General features: G+C 41.7%; 3 protein-coding genes across 3 annotated transcripts in view; all 3 read left to right on the top strand.

Moving 5' to 3' along the window:
* The first annotated feature begins 86 nt into the window (after positions 1-86).
* Positions 87-1,772, top strand: O-fut2 (O-fucosyltransferase 2). The gene has a single exon (XM_020950494.2). The coding sequence runs from the start codon at positions 98-100 to the stop codon at positions 1,589-1,591; it is 1,494 nt and encodes a 497-aa protein (XP_020806153.2). The 5' UTR covers positions 87-97; the 3' UTR covers positions 1,592-1,772.
* Positions 1,773-1,825: 53 nt separating this feature from the next.
* Rilpl (Rab interacting lysosomal protein like) lies at positions 1,826-6,648 on the top strand. Its single transcript, XM_086829352.1, has 5 exons — positions 1,826-2,972; positions 3,037-3,533; positions 4,037-4,132; positions 4,198-4,329; positions 4,507-6,648. Exons 1-5 carry the CDS (start codon positions 2,358-2,360, stop codon positions 4,640-4,642), a joined length of 1,476 nt encoding a protein of 491 aa, XP_086685478.1. The 5' UTR covers positions 1,826-2,357; the 3' UTR covers positions 4,643-6,648.
* Positions 6,649-7,005: 357 nt separating this feature from the next.
* futsch (microtubule-associated protein futsch) overlaps positions 7,006-19,502 on the top strand; it is a 78,324-nt gene continuing 65,827 nt past the window's right edge. Inside the window, exons 1-7 of the mRNA XM_086829348.1 lie at positions 7,006-8,029; positions 8,217-8,846; positions 8,960-9,295; positions 9,367-9,403; positions 9,480-9,739; positions 9,908-9,966; positions 14,764-14,966. The gene's annotated coding sequence lies outside the window, so the exon portion shown is untranslated. The remainder of the gene's footprint in view (positions 8,030-8,216; positions 8,847-8,959; positions 9,296-9,366; positions 9,404-9,479; positions 9,740-9,907; positions 9,967-14,763; positions 14,967-19,502) is intronic.

The raw sequence follows: 19,502 nt of genomic DNA, 5'->3' as shown, positions 1-19,502 counted from the left end.
TGGATAAGCGATAGTATTTTATTGGAATATCGATATGAATATCGATACATTGTAGTGTTGGTACATATTACACATCCCTAATCGGCGGAAAACAAAGATGCGACGACGGTGGTGGCCAGGCGACGTTGGACCCCGGGCGCTGTTCCTGCTACTCCACTTGCTCCTCCTGCTGCTTCTGCAGACCGCCGCCACCCACCGCAACGACACCACCATCCGGAGCATCAACAGCGGTATTCGGCACAGTCTTAGGGCCTCCTGCCCACAGCGACATCTCGCTGAGATCTTGCCGCCACCGAACACCTGCCCACCGGAGGTTCTGCATCTAAGGGGCACCGTATACATCCTGTACGACGTCAACATATCCGAGGGCTTCAACCTGCGCCGCGATGTCTACATCCGCATGGCGGTCTTCGTGCGTCGCCTGCGGCAGCGACGCAAGCGCTTCCGGAACGTGCGCCTGGTACTGCCACCATGGCCACGCCTCTACCACTGGCACTCGCAGGGCCTGCACCAGAGCGGTCTGCCTTGGAGGCACTTCTTCGACCTGGCCAGTTTGCGTCGCTACGCTCCCGTGCTGGATTACGACGAGTTCCTGGCAGAGCAACGCCTCTTTGGCGCACCAGGAGCACCGCTCGTGCATGTGGCGCATGCCTTTCGGCTGCAGCACTACGAGGTGATGCTGGAGCAGGGCATCTTCCGGGACAAGTTCGAGCGCGTGACGGACAAAGCGATGTGCAGTGAGGAATCACTGGCGGGCGGACCGCTGCTGCAGCAGCCGGAGCTGCAGGTGGAGCGCTTCCATTGCGTCCGCTTCCAGGGCAGCGCCGGTCTTCTGGAGCAGCTGCTGCGAGTGGCCATTGCCGAGGACACAGCGGGACCGGAGGACGTGGATGATATGCGAACTTACGCCCTGCTTAGCGCTGAGACCGTGCTACACGATCACTGGGGCGACGAGCATTTTTGGAGAGCGCGTCGCTCCATGCGCTTCGCCCAGCGGCTCAGCCAGGTGGCCGACGACTTTCGCCAGCAGGCACTGGCCACCACGGACACCTCAGCGGGCGTGCAGCGGCCGGCCATGTGGGAGCTGGAGCGACCCAAGAGGAATGCACGCGGCGGAGATTACCTGTGCGCACATTTAAGGCGTGGCGACTTTGTGCGCTCGCGGGAGGCGACCACGCCCAGCCTGAAGTCAGCCGCCCAGCAAATGAAGCAACTGATGCGGGCCTTCAACGTGAGCACAGTGTTTGTGGCCAGCGATGCCACGCCCTACGAACTAATGGAGCTGAAGGAGCTGTTCTATCGGTTCCGCTTTGTCCACTTTACGCCGGAGTCGAATGGCCAGCGGCGCGAGCTGAAGGACGGCGGCGTGGCCGTGGTGGATCAGCTGGTGTGCTCATATGCCCGCTACTTTGTGGGCACCTACGAGAGCACCTTCACCTACCGGATCTATGAGGAGCGCGAGATCCTCGGCTTTAGCCAGGCTAGCACCTTCAATACCTTCTGCAAGGCTCTGGGCGGCAGCTGTTCCCGGAACGCCGTCTGGCCCATTGTCTGGGATGACTACAGCGACAGCGAAGAGGATCCTTACTGAATCCTACCCATTGTGTTCCAAATTGCCATGGCGAGAAGTGAAGCACTCGAATCCTAGCTTTAAGATCAGCAACAGAAATTCCGAACAACCTGCGATTATGTACCAAAAAAAACTCACAAATCAATTCTGCATTTAGATAAGGAGAATTGGTAAATAAAACTAAATATATTTTGTAAACAAATTTTAGCGCGCTCACAGTAAATGATCGATATATCGATAGGCCGAAGAAACATTAGTGTGACCAACAGCATGTAATGGCATTTTCCCAGTCAAGTAAGAGCTGTTGAAAACGATTGTTTTTTTTTGCAATCTCTTTTCGCACTCTCGCAAAAAAATTAAAAAGAATTCATAAATTGCGAAAAGTTAAACGGCGGTGTGGTAATGAAGCAAACAACGCGAAAAACAACGAATTAGTCAATGAAGTGAACGCGAAATAACAACAACAACAACCGTGAGCCGCAGCTCTCCCACACACACCCCTGTCCGTGTTGAGTTGCGTGTGCGAGTGTGTGTGAGTTTGCGAAGTTCGGACTTGGATTGCCGTTGTCCCCCCGCCTCCCTTTTGGAGCGCACACACGCACACACACACACGCACACACCTGGCGAATCACACCTGTGCGGAGACTCCCAGGATTGCTGGGCTGCCAGCAGAACATCTGCGTCGAAAAGCCGCCAGAGAGAACTCACAGCTGGGAAGCTGAAGCTGGCCTTCAGCGGAGCAGGATTTGTGTAGGATCCAAGAGACCAACCGTTGCTGAACGCCTGGATGCCCGGCTTCCACCTCAATGAGATGGGTGAAATGGTCCTGGACGCCATCGATGACATCGGCGTGGTCGATGTGTACGATCTGGCCTCGGACATTGGCAAGGAGTATGAGCGTATCATGGATCGCTTCGGGACGGATGCCGTCAGCGGGCTAATGCCGAAGATTATCAACACCCTGGAGCTCCTAGAGGCGCTGGCCACCAAGAATGAACGGGAGAACGCCACCATTCAGGAGCTGCGGGACAAGGTGACGCAGCTGGAGAGCGAGAAGCTGGAGAAGGCCGAGTTCCGGCGCAGGTTCGAAAAGGAACTGGAGCTTATCGAGGAGCAGTGGCGCAGTGAGACCAACGAATTGGTCGATCTGGTGTCGTCCCTGCAGGATGAGAACAAGCGGCTGGTCAAGCAAACGCAGGACTTGCAGTCGGCCTCCGCCCAAAGCTCTGGGCTGGGGGCCAGCCTCACCGAGAGCATCATTAGCATGACCAACCATGAGCTGCACAGTGCCCTATCCGACACCCAGGTGCTGCAGCGACTCAAGGAGCAGATCTACAAGCAGCGGGATGAGCTCAAGCAACGAGAGCGGGAGCTGCAGGACAAGTACAGCGAGCTGGAGCATGTATGGAGCACACCGCCAGCTTTTCCATTCAATACTAACATTATTAATTAATCTCTCTTTCCAGCTTAACATCCAATCGGAACGTCTGAAAGGCTCTGAGCGAGACACTCGGCGGCGTCACAAGCTCATGCAGGCTCAGGTCAAGACGCTGTGCGAGGAGCGTGCCGATTTTCTTGCCCAGCTGCAGGACCAGAGCCGCGAGATCAACCAGCTGCGTAAGCGCTTGGGTTTGGCCGAGAAGGAGAACGAGGATCTGGTGGCCTCCTACGATGATGGTCAGAACGACCCAAATCGGCCGCGTTATACCACGCGAGAGCTCAAGGAGCTGATCAGCGAGCGGGACGAGCTGCTGACCACCATCGATGGGCTAAATGAGCAGCTGGCGGAGCTTAAGCCACCACCGCCGCCGCCCAAGGCCAAGCGCCAGCGCCATTTCTCCAGTTCCGATGACAGCGACGATGAGGACGATGGTCATGTGGCGGACAACGATGACGACGACGACGATGATGAAGAGGAGGCGACCGAAGCGGATGAGGTGGAGCCACCAGCCGCTGGAGAGACGTGAGTTTACATACAAACACTAAATGGTATAAAAAGGAATGGGGTTTATGGTTTTAAAAGGTATTAATTATGATCACTTGGCTATTTTTAAGCTCGAAAACAATGACTTCCATGATTAATGAGAAGCTATTAGGTCCGTGACTCATTGTTTGGTTTACTTACCGTGCAGTGCTAACCATATTCAAATAGACGCCATGATGCAAGCACCCTTCAAACAGGTGATTCATCACTGGTTTGCCGTTTATTTTTCGTTTATTTATCAAGGTTAAATATTTAAATATATCATTATTTGTTTGTGTGTTCCTATGTGCGATTATTAGGGTAAATTTATGGAAATAGTCATTCGGTAACCATTTATAATATTTATAGGATAAGGAGAAATGTATATTTATCCCTATGAACCCTTAATAACCGAAAAATGTGCCTTGTTAATATATTATATATATTTTAACATAGATTACTACTCCCTATGTATACATCCCTAATATATACCCGTTTTGCAGGCCGCCTGGACACGATGCACCCGTGCAGGGACCGCTGCCATACGAGCCGGACGATGCGCCGTGGAAGAAGAGCTCCGAGTCGGGTATACGGAAGTTGTAAGCCATTCATGAATATTATATATCGTTACAAATAATTTCAAAATACCCATCACTTCTCGTAGCTTCCGCAAGCTGTTCTCGGACCCATCGGACGGCAACAATACATTCCCGAAACGTTCCTTGGCCACGCTCTCCAAGATGGCACTGTCGGCCACGCCGGGCTCCGTTTCCGCCACCGCCTCTGAGGCGGCGAAGTAAGCGCCACACCCATATAACCAACCATACGAGTTATTTGGCGTGCATTTCACACTTTTGTTTGTTTTGTTTTCTGTTTTTCCGTTTCCGTTCCATTCCGTTCCGTTCCGCACCCCCCTGCATCTTTATTTATTTATTTATTATTTACGATTTATGGTTTACGATTTATGATTTAGTTTAGGCCAGCGGCTTCTCCATTTAAGCCTGTCCCTGGCCATTTATTTGCTCCGCCTGAGCTGTACATACATAGTTTACACACTCGATTGCTGTGCCCTCATAATTCTAAGTTGTTATGCGATTTTATTTACGTAATACGCGTTTACGTTTTTGTTTTCTATTTACCCCTAACTGTACTTGAATCTTTTGTACTCTTGTATTTATTCTAACTTTAAATTAACGACTACCAACTAAGAGAGAGCCCACAAAATTTATACCATATATACACACGCCCATACATATGCATATGAGAAGTGTTCCAAAGAACAAGAAGATCGAAAGAATGTTTCGCAAAAGAGATTGCCGAGTGAGTTTTTAATGAATTTAGAGACGAGAGATAACTAACGAGTAACCCGTAATGTAATGAGTAAAGAAAAGACATCAAACCCTTTATAACTGTAGAATCAAATCGAAAACAAATCGAAGAAGGACCCCAGAGTTTTTTAGAGAGTGTGAGAAGAATGAGAAGGTTTTTGCTTCAATTATCCGTAGTCTAACTATCCCCCTCTGATCCCCTAAACCTGTATATCCTTGCTCTATCGCTATGCCCCACATCTGTTTTGGAATTGGAAGGTATTTTTAGCATTCTCATAGCAGTTGCCCCAAGCGGCCTTATATTACAAATTTATCAAAAAGAAAAGAACTAAAAATATGTAAAACGTTTAGAAAATGGTAAACCCAAAAAAGACATAAAATATATATATATATATGATTGATATATAATTATTAGCAAACGTTACAACCTTAGCGCATTGTTTGTTGAATTGAATTAAAAAGAAACTATCTCTAAACGAAACCAAACTAAACAAATTAGATTCCATTGAACGCATTAGAAGCGCCACAAAAAAATATACAAAATAAAGGGAAACCTCAGTATAATATGTCTGAATATCAGCGAATGTTTTAGCCAAGAGTTTTACCATAGACTTAGCCACGCCAACTAACTGACCAGCTGTCTCTCTCTTGAAATTGAATTGTTGTTACCGCCGCTTAGCAGATATATGTATCTATCTATGACTAAACCCTATCCTTACTTTCCTTGTTAACGAAAGCTGTATATCGCACACGGAGCTTGCCCAAGACAGCTCTCCTAGCAAGTATTAATATCCACGATAAGTAGGAGCTCTTGTCCCCCCGATCAGCTGTCACTGTGCTGAACCCTTTATTTATGTTGATATTGTTTTGATCTATGCGACAGTCGAGATATAACTAAATTGATTTACATTCCGTTTAGTATATTGGACCAATACAAACATTACAATTTCGATATGTAAAAGTATACCATATTTTGAATATGTTTATAATTTATTATTCCCTACGACTGTCAGTACTTCAAGCTTTGAATCCTGTTGACACAGGACAGCCGGATAGGGGTGCTCTTTGACTTCCGTAACATATCAGCTTTGTCGATTGCATCGATTTGTAATGTGCCAAAGACTAATTGTCAGTCCCGCTTAACCCGACCCAAACCCCAAACCCCGATCTGCAGGCCATAATCTCCTCCTCCAACAATCAAATCTCGTTTCAATTACAAAACAAATTGTGGCAACTGAACTTTTATACATATTTGAATATGATATAATGATATGAGGATATGATGAGCGTTGAGATGGACTAACAAATGAGTATTAGGATCGTTCGAAATGAAGAGACCACGAGAGCTACACACAGGCACGAGCAGATGGTGTGGATAAGAAATCGATGGAGAGGAGAGACATTGAGTATTTGGTGAATTAATGTTAACTAAATTTATATACACATATACACATGCATTATACATAATATACTTTACTATATACACTATATATAATACCGTATTATATGGAACTATGTGTGTGACTAACCAAAAATGAAAGGCAACAATTATACAAATTAAATGCGTACCAAGCGTTGAAGCAGCGACTACCTGGGGACCCGAAGCGAAGCGGCGTGGATCGGTCATCCCTCTTGGAGGAGTGCAACGGAACGGATACATCCACATCCACGCATCCTGGGGCCCCTGTGTGAGCGCATGATCCCTCTGTACGTACATACAAAATTATGAGCGGCGGCTCCCCGTGGGCAACCATCAAAAATAAAAACTTATGAAGAATTGACATCGATTTTGAGTGTTTCCTTCTTTTTAAATGGGCTCTCCAGTGCTGTGCTGTCGGTGAGTGATATTATTTTAATGAAATAACAAAGGAGTCTTGGTCCAGGACAAGGGCAAAGTGACCAAAGTGATAGGAGGAGAAGCCTAGTGAGTGATGTGATATTGGAGATGTTGCCAATTGCTTAAGGTCAAGGCTAAGGACCCGAAGAGTTACATATGACTTTCAGTTGTGACGCAAACTGCATGGACCGGGGATTCCCCCATTACCTTTTCAGTGTCCTTGTCGCGAAAGCTTTCCCCCATTGGAAAGCTTTTCGCTAGAACTTTCTGCCCCGGGTCTAGCGATGGCTAAGAACTTGCGCCGCCCACATCCTGCGCATCCGCGTCCGCATCGGAGGCTGCAGCATCTCGTCTCTAGTGTGTCCTGCTCCGTGTCCTGCCGCCGTGTTACTGGGCGCCTGTTAGCCACGCCGGGTTTGAGGCGTATCTAGGGCGTGGTGGTTGCTCGGCTCTCGTCACGACCTTGACGAAGTTTCCGCCGCCTCCTGCTCCTCCCGACCACCGGATCTGCGGCTGCGTTTTAATTGCCCAGCAACAGGCAGGCTGAGGGAGGCGCCTGCTCTCTACCCTTCTCTCTCTCTCTCTCGCTCTCTCTGGGATGCGTTGGCCATTCTCGACGGGATTTCCACGCAGTTCCCAATTAAGCAATTAAAAATCATCCAGCCGCCGGACGGGGGGTGTGTGTGACCGGGAAGGGGGCGTTGTCAGCTTTTTAATTAAGAAGATGTTAGCGTAATAGGATAGAAGAAGATGCGCTGCGAAATCCGTAGGTCGAAATGTGCGCGCGGCTAATGAAGAAGTCGTCGTCGTCTGTGGTCAGTGGGAGCGGGCATGAGGGGGGGGCCGGGAGCGGTGGTGGGTTTCGTTTCCCACTAATTGGCTTGGGCGAAAGGAAGGGGAGAGCAGCAGCCGTTGTGGTGGGATTAATTAAAAAAAATGGAGCCTTTAATGAGTTCTTCTGCAGGCACACATGCCGGCCCGGGCCAGGCCAGGCCCCTTCTCAGTCGCAGTCGCTGCTGCTGCCGACGACGCTGCACCGAAGTATCCGAAGCATCCGCCGGCTGGCCAGGACAGCGCCCGTCTCTTGCCATCGTGTTCGTCGTCGATAACTCGTGCGTCTATTTCAGGGGCCTTCAGTCAGTCGATTTTCGAACAGGCGACCAGTAACGGGAGTTGGGCTCGAACGGCAGCAGATCCAACGCAGGGGCATACAACTCGACGCTCCCGCAAGTGAGCGAGTACAGTGGTCGCTGGAGAAGGGCAACTGGAAGTGCCGGAGGGAGAGGGGAAGGTAACTGCAAATGGACCACGGCAACCAAACGCTTGAGAAGGTAAACAAGTCCCTCTTTGTTTAATTAAAAGTTATTATTAAGACCAGTAAATGAGTGTGTATATTTTAATTTATATTTCCAAAAACATTTAACCGTTTTCAAAACATCTAAATAAATCTGGAGTCATTTTAAATATTTATATATATATTTAATCGTATTTCCATCATCTCTCTTTTATTTCACCTAGACCAGTTAGGAAGTACCTACTGTAGTGGAGCTTTTAACAAACATGTGTGTGTGAGAGAGCAGTGAACTAGAGTAAGATGACAGTGGCTGCCAGTAGTCATCTCGCTCGCGCACAAATGCCAGCTGCTGCAGTAACAACGCATTCGCGACTATGTACGCCTGGTCAGCGGCCAGCGCCAGGTTGGAACAAGAAAACGAAAGTGTTAACGTTAACGTATTTGCGCCCCAATTGCATCCGCATTTGTGTATTACTCCGCCCTCGCCTCGGTTACAAATCCTGACTACAATGGTGTCGTGAAAATCAAGCTGCAGTTCTTAAAAAGTTATAAATTAAAACGTAGTAATGAAGTGTCGATATAACGGGACCAGCAGCCGTCGCAGTCCGCTGTCTCGATGTTGTCGCCGCAACATGTTGGTCGCCGCCGGCGCTGCCGCTGCCGCTGCTGGCGCTTCTGGTCACCTGCTCGGTTCGGGTGAATTCTACGAGTTTGCCTGCCGGTTGGAGCCGTTTTTTGCATTGCAACATCACCACTAGGGTTGTCGGCTCCTCCGAGATGTCGGCGGCGATGACACCTAATTCCCTGGCCAAATCCATCCATGAGAGGCGCGACTCCCAAGGAAAAGAAAATGGGTAAGTTGTAACTGTTAACTCTAACCGATTCAAACCAAGAGAAGATCCAAGGGACGACGCAGTGTTATAGGGCCATTTTTTGGCTGTTTATTAACCAGAAATATTCACTAAAGGTCATCGATCACCTGGTTGCAATCGATGCATCTTACGGACAACCCTAGTTGCAACATGGACGCCGCCGCCACGGAGCATATCGGCATGTCTTATTGGAATGAACATTCTAGGAACTTGCCCTAGACGGATGACCAGGCGACCAGCAGGCGGCAAAACGAGACCAAATCCCACACCGAACCTGTTGGGGCGTCAAAAGAGCGGAACACTCTATTCGTCTCTCTGCCGCCTTCCTGCTCGCACATTCTCACACTGCGACATGTTGGACAGCTGCAGCGGCTAGAGAGGGACAACCACAGCAGCTTAAGATAAATACAGAGTGAGTGAGTGTGTGTGTGGTGAGTGGTTGCTTGGTTCGCGCCTTGGGTAAGCTTTTCACCCAACATTAAGCTTCAACTTTTTCTTTTAGAACTGAGTGCAAACGAAGTGGCGCGCAATTAAATCGAGTGAGTAAATGAATAAATGAATGGCAAGAAATGAAGAAGTTATTAAAACCGCAAAACCGTTCCGCCTTTCGGCCAGATTCTCTGGTTCGCCGGTTCTCTGGGTGCGTCCGTCATTTTTTGTACAATAAGTGCTCCAATTCGGACAGGCGAGCAGAACGTCCAACTGGAAACTGGAAACTGCGAGCGGCGGGAATGTGGAATGTGGAGCAAACAACGAGTTCTGGTTCGAGTAACTCTCTTTTTTTTCTGGCCGCGCTTTGTTATTCCCATTCTTAATACCAGCTACTACTACATGCGAGTAAACACACACATCTCGGCTTACAGCAACAACTTGTGGTAATTTTTGTTTTTTTCATTCATCTATTAATTGTCCTTTAGTCTTGGCTTAGTTCAAGCTACTAAGTAATTAAAGTGGAAATATGTAATTAAAAGAATCCGGGTATTTATAGCATAAGAGTTTTGTTGTTAATATTTACTAATTTTCTATTTTTAAATCTGTTTCAGCTACATCTTCCTGTTCTGGTCAAAATACGTGAAAGCCCGGGACTTTACCTTAATAAATTGTAAGTATTATATTTTACTACAATTAAAAATGGTATTCTGGGGTGTCCTTTAAAATTGTTTATTTGCATTCTTTGAATCGGTAACTATTTATATTTTAAAATGACAAAGTGTTTTAATATTCAAAGTTTTAAATAGCCGTAACTAAGCCAAAAAGGGATTAATTTTGATTTTGAAAGCAGTCCTATGTTAGTTTTTATTTTTGTGCTGATCAAGAATATATATGATCTATGGGGTCGGAAATGACTCCTTCGCGAGTTAGAAGCTTCTGACTAAAGGTCTAATACCATTTTTTGAGTCAATATTTAACAATAATTTTTAATGACAATTTTTTAGACAAACCAAATCTTAAATAATTCATAACTCAGTCAAAAAAGCATTAATTTTAATTCGGAAAGCAGTCCTATGTTAGTTTTTACAAGATTAACAAATCTGCATACCCAATAAAAAATGTTAAAAATTTGACATTTTTATCAATCTTTCGAAATTTTAACGATGTAACCCCTTATAAAATTATGAAAAATTGTAAAAAATTAAATTTTTGCGGGACATACCTAGATCGACGCGGATTTTTGTGCTGATCAAGAATATATATGATCTATGGGGTCGGAAATGACTCCTTCGCGAGTTAGAAGCTTCTGACTAAAGGTCTAATACCATTTTTTGAGTCAATATTTAACAATAATTTTTAATGACAATTTTTTAGACAAACCAAATCTTAAATAATTCATAACTCAGTCAAAAAAGCATTAATTTTAATTCGGAAAGCAGTCCTATGTTAGTTTTTACAAGATTAACAAATCTGCATACTCAATAAAAAATGTTAAAAATTTGACATTTTTATCAATCTTTCGAAATTTTAACGATGTAACCCCTTATAAAATTATGAAAAATTGTAAAAAATTAAATTTTCGCGGAACATACCTAAATCGACTCGGATTTTTGTGCTGATCAAGAATATATATGATCTATGGGGTCGGAAATGACTCCTTCGCGAGTTAGAAGCTTCTGACCAAAGGTCTAATACCATTTTTTGAGTCAATATTTAACAATTATTTTTAATGACAATTTTTTAGACAAACCAAATCTTCAATAATTCATAACTCAGCCAAAAAAGACCTAATTTTAATTCGAAAAGCAGTCCTATGTTAGTTTTTAAAATATTAACAAATCTGCATACCCAATAAAAAATGTAAAAAATTTGACATTTTTATCAATCTTTCGAAATTTTAACGATGTAACCCTTATAAAATTATGAAAAATTGTAAAAAATTAAATTTTTGCGGGACATACCTAGATCGACGCGGATTTTTGTGCTGATCAAGAATATATATGATCTATGTGGTCGGAAATGACTGCTTCGCGAGTTAGAAGCTTCTGACTAAAGGTCTAATACCATTTTTTGGGCTAATATTTATCAATAATTTTTAATTACAATTTTTTAGACAAACCAAATCTTAAATAATTCATAACTCAGCCAAAAAAACATTAATTTTAATTCGGAAAGCAGTCCTATGTTAGTTTTTACAAGATTAACAAATCTGCATACTCAATAAAAAATGTTAGAAATTTGACATTTTTATCAATCTTTCGAAATTTTAACGATGTAACCCTTATAAAATTATGAAAAATTGTAAAAAATTAAATTTTTGCGGGACATACCTAGATCGACGCGGATTTTTGTGCTGATCAAGAATATATATGATCTATGGGGTCGGAAATGACTCCTTCGCGAGTTAGAAGCTTCTGACTAAAGGTCTAATACCATTTTTTTAGTCAATATTTATCAATAATTTTTAATGACAATTTTTTAGACAAACCAAATCTTAAATAATTCATAACTCAGCCAAAAAAGCATTAATTTTAATTCGGAAAGCAGTCCTATGTTAGTTTTTACAAGATTAACAAATCTGCATACTCAATAAAAAATGTTAGAAATTTGACATTTTTATCAATCTTTCGAAATTTTAACGATGTAACCCTTATAAAATTATGAAAAATTGTAAAAAATTAAATTTTTGCGGGACATACCTAGATCGACGCGGATTTTTGTGCTGATCAAGAATATATATGATCTATGTGGTCGGAAATGACTGCTTCGCGAGTTAGAAGCTTCTGACTAAAGGTCTAATACCATTTTTTGGGCTAATATTTATCAATAATTTTTAATTACAATTTTTTAGACAAACCAAATCTTAAATAATTCATAACTCAGCCAAAAAAGCATTAATTTTAATTCGGAAAGCAGTCCTATGTTAGTTTTTACAAGATTAACAAATCTGCATACTCAATAAAAAATGTTAAAAATTTGACATTTTTATCAATCTTTCGAAATTTTAACGATGTAACCCCTTATAAAATTATGAAAAATTGTAAAAAATTAAATTTTTGCGGGACATACCAAGATCGACGCGGATTTTTGTGCTGATCAAGAATATATATGATCTATGGGGTCGGAAATGACTCCTTCGCGAGTTAGAAGCTTCTGACTAAAGGTCTAATACCATTTTTTGGGCTAATATTTATCAATAATTTTTAATTACAATTTTTTAGACAAACCAAATCTTAAATAATTCATAACTCAGCCAAAAAAACATTAATTTTAATTCGAAAAGCAGTCCTATGTTAGTTTTTACAAGATTAACAAATCTGCATACTCAATAAAAAATGTTAGAAATTTGACATTTTTATCAATCTTTCGAAATTTTAACGATGTAACCCTTATAAAATTATGAAAAATTGTAAAAAATTAAATTTTTGCGGGACATACCTAGATCGACGCGGATTTTTGTGCTGATCAAGAATATATATGATCTATGGGGTCGGAAATGACTCCTTCGCGAGTTAGAAGCTTCTGACTAAAGGTCTAATACCATTTTTTTAGTCAATATTTATCAATAATTTTTAATGACAATTTTTTAGACAAACCAAATCTTAAATAATTCATAACTCAGCCAAAAAAGCATTAATTTTAATTCGGAAAGCAGTCCTATGTTAGTTTTTACAAGATTAACAAATCTGCATACTCAATAAAAAATGTTAGAAATTTGACATTTTTATCAATCTTTCGAAATTTTAACGATGTAACCCTTATAAAATTATGAAAAATTGTAAAAAATTAAATTTTTGCGGGACATACCTAGATCGACGCGGATTTTTGTGCTGATCAAGAATATATATGATCTATGGGGTCGGAAATGACTCCTTCGCGAGTTAGAAGCTTCTGACTTAAGGGGTAATACCATTTTTTGAGTCAATATTTAACAATAATTTTTAATGACAATTTTTTAGACAAACCAAATCTTAAATAATTCATAACTCAGTCAAAAAAGCATTAATTTTAATTCGGAAAGCAGTCCTATGTTAGTTTTTACAAGATTAACAAATCTGCATACTCAATAAAAAATGTTAAAAATTTGACATTTTTATCAATCTTTCGAAATTTTAACGATGTAACCCTTATAAAATTATGAAAAATTGTAAAAAATTAAATTTTTGGAGGACATACCTAGATCGACGCGGATTTTTGTGCTGATCAAGAATATATATGATCTATGGGGTCGGAAATGACTCCTTCGCGAGTTAGAAGCTTCTGACTAAAGGTCTAATACCATTTTTTGAGTCAATATTTAACAATAATTTTTAATGACAATTTTTTAGACAAACCAAATCTTAAATAATTCATAACTCAGTCAAAAAAGCATTAATTTTAATTCGGAAAGCAGTCCTATGTTAGTTTTTACAAGATTAACAAATCTGCATACTCAATAAAAAATGTTAGAAATTTGACATTTTTATCAATCTTTCGAAATTTTAACGATGTAACCCTTATAAAATTATGAAAAATTGTAAAAAATTAAATTTTTGCGGGACATACCTAGATCGACGCGGATTTTTGTGCTGATCAAGAATATATATGATCTATGGGGTCGGAAATGACTCCTTCGCGAGTTAGAAGCTTCTGACTAAAGGTCTAATACCATTTTTTGGGCTAATATTTATCAATAATTTTTAATTACAATTTTTTAGACAAACCAAATCTTAAATAATTCATAACTCAGTCAAAAAAGCATTAATTTTAATTCGGAAAGCAGTCCTATGTTAGTTTTTACAAGATTAACAAATCTGCATACTCAATAAAAAATGTTAAAAATTTGACATTTTTATCAATCTTTCGAAATTTTAACGATGTAACCCCTTATAAAATTATGAAAAATTGTAAAAAATTAAATTTTCGCGGAACATACCTAAATCGACTCGGATTTTTGTGCTGATCAAGAATATATATGATCTATGGGGTCGGAAATGACTGCTTCGCGTGTTAGAAGCTTCTGACTAAAGGTCTAATACCATTTTTTGGGCTAATATTTATCAATAATTTTTAATTACAATTTTTTAGACAAACCAAATCTTAAATAATTCATAACTCAGTCAAAAAAGCATTAATTTTAATTCGGAAAGCAGTCCTATGTTAGTTTTTACAAGATTAACAAATCTGAATACTCAATAAAAAATGTTAAAAATTTGACATTTTTATGAATCTCTCGAAATTTTAACGATGTAACCCCTTATAAAATTATGAAAAATTGTAAAAAATTAAATTTTCGCGGGACATACCTAGATCGACGCGGATTTTTGTGCTGATCAAGAATATATATGATCTATGGCTAACTAACTAACTAACTATATGATCTAATGGCTCCTTCGCGAGTTAGAAGCTTCTGCCTGTTATTATAGTACCCTGTAAGGGTATAAAAATTGTATAATATATAATAAATAAACAAACTCTAATCTTACAGAATATGGACTCCATTTGAATGGCCGTTCCTCGACGAGGTTACCCGTCCAATTAACATGTCACTGGGACTGACTGAGGAGTGCCAACGCGAAGGCGGACGGAATGGGCTTCGAGGCGGAAGAGATGGACCCAACGGCAAACCGAATCCCTGCCGACTGGTGTGGCGGACAAAGAGAATCCGGGTGCCAAGTGCCGGGGACAATGGTGAGTGTCAAGTGTTGATATTTAAGCTGCAGAGCAGCAACCAGCGCCTCGGGTAGCAAGCCCCTCGCACCTTGCACCTCACACCTCGAAACCCAAAACCCCATTGAAGTGCAGGGAAATAAAATTTGGTCAACTAGGAGATACGAAAGGAGGCAGTCCCGAGGCAGGAGGCAGGAGGCAGGAGGGGAGAGGGGAGAGGGAATGTTGCAATGAATATATGGCAACTGCAATGCAGCTGGCCCCTAGGCGGGGGCGAGAGATGCCGCCTCACAAACTAACAAAAGGCAACTCTGTGGCAGCTGCACTTGTGCCCACACTAAATTCAACTCAATTCGAGGAAATACCACCCCCAGCCAGGACATCCCCGTTGGCCGTACGTTTCAATGTTCCGTCCAGAAATGGCGACAAAAAAAAAAGAGTAGAGAAAGGCAAAAAGAAAAACCATGCCCTACCGGAAATGGCATTTAAGCGGATTTCGTTCCTCGAGTGCTTAGCTGGCTAAGAGGAACGGAGAACGGAGAACAGGTTATTTGGCACTCTGAATGGTCGAAAGTTTGAGTCAAGGAACGCCTGAATGATGTTTGAGGACTCCCGCAGGGCTAACGCTTTGAAAAGCCGAAAGCAAGCATATTGCAAGGGGACATTAGTAATCGCAGGATTTAAGTAAACGAAGATTTCACTTAAAACAGAAACTGACCTTCATTTAACCCAAAGCATTTAAGGAACTATGGATATTATTATGGAAATAGGTTTAATGCTGGGCTTAATTCTGTAAGTTTTCAAAGTTGTTTAAGTTTCAATTGCTGCCTTATTTAGTTAATTCATTTAACTAACTGAGAGCCTTTTAAGAACGGTTTTAATCTCATTATTAATCTCTCATTCGATATAAGGAATGTACCGAAAAGAAACTGCACACTTTCTTTCTACTATAACTTTCATGTTTTTGATTCGATTTCAATTTTTCTTTTTGTTCTTTTTATAGCAAAACTTTAACTTTCAATTTTTATAAACAGAATTTAAAAAAAATTAACTTCTTATTTTTAAGCGAATTTTTCGCTTAACTCCTCTCATCAGGTTCTGCACACTCTCCTTGGTGACCTTGCCGGCTGCACGCATCCAGTTTTTTTTCATTTCTTTGTTATTTTGGGAGAGACTACCATTTTTTATTATATTTCGCTTAACGATGGCCTAATATCTCTCAATGGGTCGCAGCTCTGGGCAATTTGGTGGGTTCTCCTCTTTTGAAACAAACTTGATGTTCTCCGCCTCAAGGAGCGCCAATGTTGACCGGGCATAGTGCGCTGACGCTAAGTCTGGCCAAAATATTGTCGACACGTTGTGCTTTCTATAAAACGGTATTAAACGTTTTTTAATGCACTCTTTTTGGTAAACCTCTGCGTTTATTGTGCCATTTGTGAAAAATGGGCTGGTTTTTAGGCCACATGTGCAAATTGCCTGCCATATCAGGACTTTCTCCCCAAATTTGTCCATTTCTATTTTGGTGTCCGAGTCGCTAATTGTTTCACCTTTGGCTTTTGTGTAAAATTGGGGGCCTGGTAATGTTTTTGAGTCCAATTTTACATATGTTTCGCCGTCCATTACGACGCATTCCACTGCATCAGTGAGCAAGCGATCATAAAGCTTGCGTACTCTCGTTTTGCCGACTTCTCGTTGGCGCAAACTTTTTTTGGCACTTTTTGTTTTTTATAAGTCTTTAGGCCATGCCGTTGTTTTATGCGCTGCACCATACTTACACTTGTTCGCGCTTTTTTGGCCAAATCTCGAACTGACGTCGTGGGATTTTTCTCAATTAAAGCTAGCACCTTCTTATCGACGCTGGCATCCCTTGGACCTTTTTTTCTGCCAGTTTTTGGCAAATCTTTTAGAGAACATGTCTTCCCAAATTTGATAATAATATTCTTAACACTATTAACGCTTACTTTATAGCGTTTGGCTAAGTTTTGGTACGAAACACCGTTTTCTGTGCAGTAATTGTGCACAATTTTTTGACGGACGTGTTCTTCAATACGAGGCATTGCGAAATGTGCAAAACAAATAGTGAAAAGAGAACATGCAAACAACTCAGAATTAATAGAGCTTTCTAACGGTGCACCGCATGGCATGATCGAAACCTCCCACTGAGAGCTTTTCACAATTGAAAGTGTGCAGTTTCTTTTCGGTACATTCCTTAGTTAAGAGAAGGGACTTGGGAAAATTACTATATTATCATATTAACAAAATATAGTTTTCAATTCTATCAAATATATCATAGGATGTAATATATATCATTTCCAAATATTGGAAAATATTGCATTTAAGGTTCATTTATTTAAAACCAGAAGGAAAGCTAGTAGTTTGGTTTATGAAATCGAATTGTAAATAGATAATAACTAAGCCAAAAATGCATTTATTTCAAATCAATAGGTATTCTATGTTGGATTTATATTAAGTTAAAAAACCAGCATATTAAATATAAGCTTAAGGCTAGGGTATACCCTATTCAATCTATCTATCTATCTATCTATCTATCTATCTATCTATCTATCTATCTATCTATCTATCTATCGACCTATCTATATATCTATCTATCTATCTATCTATATATCTATCTATCTACCCATCTATCAATCGTTATAGTAAAAGATCGTTTTAGATATTGACTTTCGCGTGAATATCAATTACCTATATCTTGGTGGAAACCATAAGATTTCTCCATTATGAGGTAATTGAGTTTTGATCCTTGTAGCTTTAGAACCCCAAAGAGTTCTACGGAACAATGGCAATGTCCTTCCATCTTGGCTGTCAAAAATGATGCATTTGAGTTTCCTTTTGATACCTGGAAAATCTGTCTATAATTTCATCATTTAATCTCATCCTTGTTTGAGCAAATCAGAAACTGATGACTCCTCAAATTTGTTGCCCGCTGACAGGCGACAGCAACAATGACAATGACAACGACAACGACGACGACAAGGACAAGGACATTGACAAGGACATGGATGGGGAGTCTCTGCTTCCGTCACCTTCAACCGCCAGACAAGCATATTTTTTGGGGCCCCTTATGCTGATGACAATAGCTTCAATTCTCGGATAAGTTTTCCGCAGGAGAGAGCTTCCCAAGAGGGAGTTTCTAGCGACTGACCCGAACCATATGTCCGTCCGATGGTAGCAATTCCTTTCCAGATTTTTCCTTCCTATAGAGAGAGAGAGAGAGAGCTTTCCTTTTGCTGGAGGAGCTGGAGCTTTCTGTATGGGTTCGCCTGGGGTCGGGGGATCCCCTTTTCGAAGGAGTCATTCCACTGGCCAAGTGCCAGTAAAGCCAGCTGGCTTCCAGCGAGCTTTGCGAGCTGTTCCCTCCCCCAAAAACAAAAACAAATCATATGTTTGGGGGAAAGCTTATTTTCCCGGCGCATCGCGGACAACAGCTGTGGGAGGCGGAAAACACGCCCCGATGACGCCATGGATATAAAGGGGTTAAGGGGGATGGAAAAGCGATTAAGGCGAAATGATGGCTCTGACAGATGTCTAGACAAAGAGTTGGGTCTGGGACCTCACCCGGCTGACTGCCAGACTCCCTGACTCCCAGAAGTACGTCTCGCTGATGGATGAATGGATTAATTGAACCAAGTTGGTTGGAGCCATAAAGTTATGGAAAAAAGTTGACCGCTTCTCCTGCTGATGGCTGGAAAATCAAATTATTTCACATGCAACGTGGCCGGGGGGAGATCCTGCCAAGCCCCAAAACCCCAAACCCCAAGTCTGAAATTCATTTGTCGCCGCTTTTCGCGTTTCACTGCAGTTTTTTTCCCCCAAAGAGCACTTGCCAGCTTGCTGGCGCGTTGCGAGGCTCTGCCAGAGAGTTAAAAAAAATAAAATAAACAAATAGCACATAAATACAAGTGTAAATATAAATATAAATATAAATACTAATGCAGGTGTGAGCTGGGAGGTACACAGGTGCTGATGTCGATGAATGTGTGGCACCTGAGCACCGCACAAAAATGATGCAATATTTTGTATTTAAGAGAAATTATATGAGTGACACACACATGATTTGTTGTGACAATCTCAAGAGAGATTCCTTCAGCTAAAGTCTATCCCATAGAACCATAAATAACTCTCTTATTTTATTAATATAATTCTTGTTTTTTTTTTTCTGTGTATTATAATATATGTAAAACCATATGTGCTGCCAGCTGAGTGCCTGGGAAAGTGTGTGTGTTTGTGTTTGCTTGTGCTCCTTGTACTTGTACTTTTCAATGGGCTCCCTCAGTCGCCCATAGTGCATGGCATTTAAAACATTTTCACCTGCCCACCGCCCACCACCCACCACAATGCGGTCTTTGATTTTCCGCCCACGGAAAAGTACAAGCCAACCTGTTCCTGACAGCTGTCCTGGGACATTTTGCAAGCATGTATGTCAATTTCGAGACAAGGTTCAGCCATAAACTGAAAGTTGCACTAAACTGCAACATAATAGCCAACAAACTATGGGATTTAAGCCACACTAAGCTGCTGTTTTCAAACAGTTTAAAC

Source organism: Drosophila serrata, unplaced genomic scaffold (assembly GCF_035046125.1).
Source record: "Drosophila serrata isolate PLE 108 unplaced genomic scaffold, ASM3504612v1 contig_190, whole genome shotgun sequence".
Lineage (NCBI taxonomy): Eukaryota > Metazoa > Arthropoda > Insecta > Diptera > Drosophilidae > Drosophila > Drosophila serrata.
Note: the sequence above shows the minus strand (reverse complement) of the source record. Positions and strands in the feature narration are given on the sequence as shown.